This window comes from Emydura macquarii, unplaced genomic scaffold (genome assembly GCF_026122565.2).
Source record: "Emydura macquarii macquarii isolate MOO-44397 ecotype Brisbane River unplaced genomic scaffold, CSIRO-AGI_Emac_v2 contig_295, whole genome shotgun sequence".
Taxonomy (NCBI): Eukaryota; Metazoa; Chordata; order Testudines; family Chelidae; genus Emydura; species Emydura macquarii.
The window spans coordinates 7,782,083-7,790,944 of record NW_027130432.1 but is presented as its reverse complement, the minus strand read 5'-3'; the positions used below and the strand labels follow the sequence as shown (position 1 = coordinate 7,790,944).

The 8,862-nt window shown below is 38.3% G+C and overlaps 1 protein-coding gene across 1 annotated transcript in view; it reads right to left on the bottom strand.

Annotated features, from left to right (window-relative positions):
* Positions 1-1,569: 1,569 nt before the first annotated feature.
* MMP2 (matrix metallopeptidase 2) overlaps positions 1,570-8,862 on the bottom strand; it is a 44,048-nt gene continuing 36,755 nt past the window's right edge. The window contains exons 12-13 of the mRNA XM_067551408.1: positions 4,549-4,658; positions 1,570-2,607 (exon numbers count right to left, since the gene is read on the bottom strand). Coding sequence (XP_067407509.1) covers positions 2,504-2,607; positions 4,549-4,658 — 214 coding nt within the window. The 3' untranslated portion in view covers positions 1,570-2,503. The remainder of the gene's footprint in view (positions 2,608-4,548; positions 4,659-8,862) is intronic.

Genomic DNA, 8,862 nt, shown 5'->3' with positions numbered 1-8,862 from the left:
GTGTGGAAGGGGTGAGATTTAGCTGGCAGTTTGGGTCTTGTTTGTGGCTGTAGATCTATATACTAGATGTGGGCACATACCCTAAGAGTCCAGACAGGAGCTTGCACAAGGGAAGGGGGGAGGGGGCATAAGCAGGAGCTCAGGCCCTCCAATCGGTGTGGGTACAGAACTCCTCCAGGACCAGGGCAAGGAGTGCAAGCTTCTCAGGTGCCCAACACAGGAGGGCCACATCAACCTAAGCACAACCTTGTGTGGGCCAAACAGATCCTACATATTTTAATAAGATTTAAAGTCTCCTGTATTGATTTATATTTTCAGTTCAGTTTGTTTTGTATGTATTTAGAGAAGTTGTTTCTATGTACAGTATTGTCTTTTTACACATTTGTGTAAACTAAAATGATGGAAACATGATAACAAAATGCTAATGAATCAGCCATTAGAATATTGTGTTGAAGCAGGCTGTGGGCCTTATGAAAAGCTCTGGTGGGCCGTAGGTTGGGCACCCCTGATATAAGTCAACAGTAGACAGTCAGATCTGTGTGATCAATTTGTGATAAAGATGACAACATGTTCACAACTGTGCTTTTTATGTATTCTCAGTGTTCTCCTTTAACAGTACATGGGATTTGCCTATTTGAATTAAAATCAACTTAGATCACTAAAAACTACTCATTCTTGGTGGCCAACCAGCACTGCTTTTCAGATGTGGGACCTTGCATTGCTATTCACTTGAGTCTTTCTATATCTATGAAGAAGGCTGGAATCAGGACTCCGGGAGTGAATGGAGAAGTTTTTGGGATCAGCAAGGCCATCTGTTATATTATGTGTTTCATCTCTAGTTCAGATACCACACCCAATCTTATTCAATCATTTCCTGACAATCAGGGCTGGTTCACACTTACCGCGTGATTCGGCGGCAGTCGACGGGAGTTACGCAAACTACGCAGAGTAGTTTGCGTAACTGAGGTCGACGGCTCTGCTTCCCTTCTGCGCCCTGTACTCACTGCGCTGAGCTGACAGGAACAACGTTCCCGTCGACTCAGCGCTATGCTACTTGAGGGGGTGGACTTACTCAGTCGACTTTCTGATCAATTGAGCAGGTCTCACTGACCGCTCAATTGATCAAGAAAGATCGATCTGGCAGCGGCGATTTTGCCACCGTCAGTCTGAACATAGCCTCAGACTCCAGAACTACATCATCAACCTTAGGTTGCTTACACCTTTAAGCAGAGAAGTAAGTTATAGACCAATGGCAATAAGATACAAGGTGACTGGAGGCTATTGAGGAAATAAAAATGTGGATGACGGACAAATGGGCACTATCATGAAAGACTATTTCAGTGGGAAAATATGGAAGCTAAATGTAGGAGTACAGTGCTCTCTTCTGTGTATTGGTGTAAATTGGTGCAGCATTATTGAAGTCACCAGCAGAGAATTTTAACTTGAGCTCCTAAACGCATCCAATATGCATTTCTGTTGTGGGTTAATGTTGTCTTTCTTTTGGCAGACACTCAATTTAACATGCTACCAAAATGCTCTGCAAATTCAAACAATTCAAGGAAGCATGTCTATGAGAATCACTGACAGTGTAATTTGGTTTTATTTGTATCACTAGCATTTCATGTGTGGGATTTTCTTTGTTTTAATGAATAAAAACATTCCAGCAGGTAGTAGATTGAAAACTTCCCATTGCCTAATGCATAAGCAAGCAAGTACACAAATAAACAAACAAAAACCCCAATGTTATAGAGAACAAAAAAATAAAATAAAATAAAATAAAACAAGTTAAACATTAGTACTTGGTTTTTTATGTATAATGCATCGACCTCAAAAATCTGAGTCTTTCTGTTCATATAAACAAGTTATAGTAGTAACAAAGTGCATGAAGCAACTTGCTAAATTTTAACTAAGATATTAAAATAAAAAGTACTTTAAAACAATACTTTTAATACAGTTTCTTGCCATGATTCCATCATGCATCAACACAAATCAAATCCCAAGGCAACCTGTGCCTTTGACAGTCTTTCTGTATTACTATGTAAATAAATGGAAACGATGACCAAAACCTGCAAGAAGGTGACAAGCACTGAGACAAGTCCGTCTATATTCAGAATTGTATTAAAAAAAAATCAAAGTGCACATCTCATCTGGGCCTATTTGGGACAGGTAGCCAGATCCAAAGCCCACGGATGTTGGTTTCCAGAGACTTCACTGGACTTTGATTCAGGGGACTAAAAGTTGATGGATATTCTGCTGCATATGACTAGCATGAAAATTGGAAAGTTGTGCCATATTTTTGGGCTATGTAAGTAAACATCTTTTTTATACTTAAGGAGGTGCACACTCTTAAATTATCTGATGAAAGAAAGTGTAGAGTACTGGTACTTAGTGTTCTGGTACCAGTACCAGACTGGTCCATTAATTAGCATTCAGAGCTATCTCTAATTACAGAAAAGGCATATAACAAAAATGTAAGTATTTGGTTATTAATATTTTATATAGTTCAGCAACCCAACCAATCAGATTTTACGTTGCCAACTTTAACAATCTTCAAGCTGGTGTCTTCCAGTCTTAGATAATACCAGTCCTTGAAAAAGTAGCTGTACCCTGTGAAGGAAAAAAAAAGTATATATATTATGGAAAACAAAATTCTTGATCATAGTTTTTGGGGGTTTTTAGCTAAACCTATAGGAATAGAAGACTTTTTTTCTAAGGATATTGATGATAAATTGTATTTTGTTTTTAGCAGTTTTTAAAATGATGTATAATAAATACGTATTAATAACTTATCTATCTATCTATCTAGATAAAACTAATAACTATGAAATCCAGAATCCAAATTGGATGTTACGGAGCAGGGCCTGATTTTGAAGGAAGCCCATTTTGTGAGCCAAAGTTTTATGTGTACAAATATCTGCTGGCACAATTAATGTCATTTAAAAATTCAGCTACATGATATGAAGTTGTGATCAGGTAGGTACCTCCGTGACATCTCACAAACACTTGTGCCTGTGAAGTTGTCAATGCAAAAATGGCAGGCCACTTCTTAAAACAATGGACTAGATCCTTAATTGCAGCTAAGGTACATTCAGAGAAGGGATGAAGCAAAGGTGGCTCTGAGCCACCTCCATACATCCTCCCATCCTGGAGCTTACCATGGTCTGATTCAGACCATGGCAGGATTAGAGCAGTGCTGGCGCATGCTCTTAACTGGCCACCCATGATTCCAAGGAGCCATCTGGGGAAATCATCTGGGCACAAAGATTACCTGGTCATTTCTTTTCCTCCTGGAACACTTCTTATGACAGAAGCCATGTGTCAGGATCCCTTATGCTGACCCTATCCTGCCAGCACTAGAAGGAGAATCTACAGGAAGGCAGCTAAGCGGCTTTCAGGTTTTATAACACCAGAGTAGTGCAAAACTGAGGGAGTGAACCCAAAAGTCCCATCCAAGCCTTAAGGACTGTTTCATACACATTTATATTGCATGTGTGTGACTGAGTCTCCTTTTACCTGCCTCCACGTGTAGACCAGGTTTGTAACCTTATATGGTATAGTGACAGAAAAAAATAAGACCTTGAAACCACACATACACAGGATATGGCATAGAAAACATAAAGACAAAATGAAGATCCAGTATAAAAATTATATTGACAATGAGGCTAGTGTTGGGTAAGTTCCCACCAGTTCAGATTTTAGATTCTATAGTTCAGGTGCTAAGACAAAGTCTCCAAGCCCTATAAATCTAAAACATTGCTCTAGATGTCTCATGGGAAGTCTCTTTCCCTATCAGATTTTTGGCACCATTGCTTCTGGTTCTGGTCAAGTATTCTAGAAGTGGACCCTTTCCTGAGGTATGCTATTACTTCATCTTCTGGTCCAGGATGGAAACAAAGTGGAGAAAACTCCTCCAAAGTAAAGATATGCTCCAGTTGGTGTAATTTGGCTCTGGGCCCAGGTTTGGATTCTGACTCCCCTCTGGGTCCCATATTCCAAAATATGGGTCAAATCCATCTCTATTCCAATCAGTTCAGAGCTGTAAATGGCTGTTTTAAAATTGGGCGACATTTTGGGATGGGGAGGAATTGTGTAATCTAATTTGGTTTGCCCAATTCTAAAAAGGGAAAACGAGAACTAAAAATCAAAGGATTCTTTTGCTGCTAAATCCTATTTCTAAGAGACTTCCTTTACAAGGGACCAGTGTCAGGGGAGCTTACATACTTTCACTATCAGTGGTAGCAGACTTTTTTAATACAAGTACTGCATGAAAGTGGTACTAATTTGAAGGGGTGGTTGTTTTTTACAGGAACCAGAAATGTTCAGGAAAGGTCATAATTCCTAAATCTTTTTTTAAGAGTAAATTGAGAACAACTGGATATTTAACTGAAAAACTTACTTCCGCTGGCAGCATGCCCACACAGAGTGACTGAGTGGCTGCCTGTTCATTAACCACTAGAAATGAATGCCTCCAGGAAGTCCAGAAGCAGACAAAGGCAATACACACATGAAAGGAAGTTCTATAATGACTTATATCAGACTGCAGCTCACCATTTCCACTGAGATCCAGCACGGCATCTAGGTTGTCTGGAACTCCATTCCAAGCATCCGCTATTAATTTAGGGAACCCAGGGTCCATTTTCTTCTTTACTTCATTGTACCTGTAGAAGATAACACACCATAATCACGTTTCTTTATTTACCTGTAACATTTGACTCCACCTTTCGGGAAGTCACCAGTAACTGTGGCTGTATAAAACCTTCACATGTGAAATTCAGTAACTGTGTTTTCACATTGTTTCAGTTTCATTAAACTGGTCCAATTTTGTGAAAATCCTGGGAATTTTTACAGCTTTTCCATTTTAAGATGCCATTATTTCTGAATTGAAAATGTACCCCACTTTCACTCAAAGATAGTCTTTTCTGAGTAATGCCATCAATTTTCAAAAATTTATATTTTAAAATTCATAGTGTTATTCCAGTGAAGATCAATTTTTTCTCTGCAACCAGCCACTTTTCAAAATGATACATTTTGATGTGTAACAGCCACTTTGTGAACATTCCATTAAAAGCTACATTTTTGAGCCATGAAATCCAGAATGATATTACAAATAGTTTGGCATGAAATTTTATCCCAAACCCCCACTGTTTTCACACAGCCATACCAGTGATAATAAATCTGTTACAATAGCTAAGCTTCCAAATGTGTTATTACTGGTAATACCTTAGCTTACAAAAATAGAGAATTTAAACCATCCCAACTACTTTCATTCGTTATACTTTTGGGGCCAAATCTTCCACTAGTGTAAATCAGCTTAGCTCCACTGAACTCATATCTACTTTCCAATGTCCTCTTGAAGGGAGTGGAGCTTTGCTGATTTACGCCCACTGAGGATCCGATGCTTTGTTAACTTTGGGCACTTCACTCCAGATCAGCCTCTGCACAGGGAGAGGAAAGATGTAAGAAGCCTTTTCCTTGTTTTCACAGCCCAAATACACAATGTAATCCACAGTGACTGTCCCTATGCACAGGGGAGCATAGGGACTAATCCTTTTCTATGTTCCTGGGGATGCAGGATAGTCCTAAGGAGGCAGAAGGAGACTATTGCCTGGCTTTCTACTCACAATGGACCTACAAACAGAAGAATTCCCAGAAGGAGGGGAGAAGAGATTGTCGGACTCACCAAAGGACGATAGTAATGGGTGTGCCTCCAATACAGGACTGCACCTGTGAGTCTCAGTTTAAACAATGACAGTGGACTGATCTGTTTATGATCATTTTCACTTCCTGTATGCAAAAACTGTATGGAAGTGTTTACATTTCTGTTCTTCATATGGTCTGATTCTACTCTCCCTTACTAGTTTTAAACAAACAGTAGAACCTCCGAATTATGAACACCTTGGGAATGGAGGCAGTTTGTAACTGAAATGTTCGTAACTCTGAACAAAACATTCTGGTCGTTCTATCAAAAATTTACAAATGAACATTGACTTAATACAGCTTTGAAACTCTCCTGTGCAGAAGAAAAATGCTGCTTTCCCTTTATTTTTTTAGTAGTTTACATTTAACACAGTACTGTACTGTATTTACTTTTTTTGTCTCTGCTACTACCTGATTGTATACTTCTGGTTCCAAATGAGGTGTGTGGTTTACTGGTCAGTTTGTAACTCTGGGGCTCTAATGTTTAAAATTCTTTTGATTTCAACTGAGTTACTCTTGATTTATAGTGATGTCATTTAGATCAAAATCAAGCCCATATATTCAGAGAGAAATTTAAAATCATTACTTTTTTCTATTACTATTTAAGCAAAACCTACTTTTGGGGGCTAAGCAATCCTGAAATGTAGTTTTAAAAGTTTAGCTGTAGAATTTATGAACCAACTCCCCTCGCCACTGGCCCAATAAACCTCCCTTGCAATCCTGTTATGAAGACACTGAGGCCTGGTCTACACGTACCTTCAAATTCAGCAGCAGTCGATGGGAGTTACACAAGCTATGCAGAGTAGCTTGTGTAACTCCCGTCGACTTCATAACTTCTCTTCTACGTGGCATCTTCGTTGCACCACTTGAGGGGGTGGTTTTAACATGTCGACTTCCGGATCGATTGAGTGGGTCTTCACTGACCACTCAATCGATCCAGATAGATCGATCTGACGACGGTGAATTTGCCGCTGTCAGTGAAGACATACCCTGAAAGGGAGGCATTGGGTTTCATTCTTACATGTCTTTTTAAGGCATGTGATAATGACATGAAAAAGACTTTGTAAAGTAGTCATTTTGATTCTATCTGGCAGGGTACTTGTATAAAATAAAGCAGCTGCATATTTAATGATTATAACGTCTGTGCTAAACACAGTTGCATTTTCTCAAATGTTTTCTGATTGCTTGCTATCTTCTTTAAACAGATATAAATCAATTAAGCTGTTTAGTTTCTTAACAATAAATTATACATTCTACAGTGACTGCAACTGATAAGGCGCTTTGATAGAAATAACGTCTGAGATCAGAGTGATAAATTTCTTGGCGATCCAAGGGTATAGTTAATCAAAACACAGAGGAAACTAGCAGCTTTGCTGCTCGTGGTCTGTAGTAGAATTTGAAGAATTACAAATGGGTATATTATAAATACTTGAAAACTTTAAATGTGATCAGCTGAATAGTTAATATTTTCAAAGTGAATAAGAAGCCATCTTTTGCTTTCAAGATCAATGCCTATATTTTCAGATAATGGAGAAAAGAAGAGTGCTCTTCGCAAAGATAATTAATCATACTTGTCTTTCAAATGGTAAGCTTTGTGAGAGGGTATTTTATGTACTTAACAGGAATTCATAGCCAGTAGGATATAAAACAGACACTTAATCTACTCTGTTCATAACATGAAATTATTGTTCATATAAAAAGGATTCACGTACCCTAGATGTATCTTTGATACGTGATATAGCTTACATTTCACTGAAATAATACTTGAAACGTTGGGAACATATTACATCTGTAGTATGGGTTTCCTGATGTTTCATTGTTTCTATATTGTCAGTGAATGAATGGTTCTTATTTCAACCTGGAATTTAAAGTGTGTGTTCTTAAAACCAAACCCTAATTCCATGTGCGAAGAAGGTCTGTCTGGTGACTAAAGCAGGATCCAGGATGTCAGGAGGACCTTTGGATTCTGCTCCCAGCTCTACTACTTTCTTGATGTGTATTCTTTAGGTAAGTCACCCCAGTTCAGGAAAACACTTAAACAGGTGACTAATTTTAAGAACCTCATTTTGTGCCAAAACCTGCTGACAGTTAAACTCGTGCAACTCCACTTAATAAAATAAAAGGAGTACATTTTTCTTCAGATACAATGTAAGGTGTTTGATACTAACCTTTCAATCCCACTCATAAACCTGTGGTTAAAGACATTTCCTCCTAGCACAGGGCTCAGTTCGGCTTTCTAGACAGGGTGGGGTGTGAAGGAGCCATCCTTTCCTTCTAGCACAAAGTTAGCCAAAGCTTCCTGCTGTGCAACTCTTTGAGTATTACTTTGATTATTTGGGAAGGAAGAATAGTTTTCAGGAAATCTGGTTTCAGTGTCCAGCTCTACCACAGACTTCCTATGTGACCATAGTCAGGTCATTCAATCTCTCTGTGCTTCAATTCCCTTTCTGTAAAATGGGGCTAATCCTTAATTTTTCCCAGTTTTTGTCTGTGTAAAATATAAACTCTTTGGTGCAGAAACTGTCACTTACTATATGTAAATACTAAGCCTAGCACAAATAGATCCCACCTTTGCTAGAACCTCTAGATGCTATCATAACACATAATAGATAATAAAAATAATAATATGACATTTGAATTCTGTGTTTGGTTATTTATATTGCATAATATTATTTTAACTTCCTAATAGACATTTCCAATGTGACTCTTGGAGTAAATTAAGATTCACACAAGTATTTCTGGGTATCTGTGGACATTCTTCCAAAGTGCTTGTCTCACTGTGCATAGAAAACGTAAGAAAAGGGAACAGGTGCTGTCAAAATAAATTTCAAATTAAGATTTGACAAAAGATTAACAGATATATTTCTGTAGGATTTCCCCAATTTCCCTCAATACCAACTGGATAAGTAAAGCAAATATATGAGAATTCTGTGGCATCTTAAAGACTAACACATTTATTTGGACATAAGCTTTTGTGGGCAGAAACCTACTTCGGATTTATTATGCCCAAATAAATGTGTTAGTCTTTAAGGTGCCACAGAACTCTCGTTGTTTTGCTGAAAACAGACTAACACGACTACCCCTCTGGAACTCATAAAGCAAATATGTTAGCCTTTTGTTACTTATGTTGCTACAACAGTTATCCCAAACAAATTTTGCTAGCCT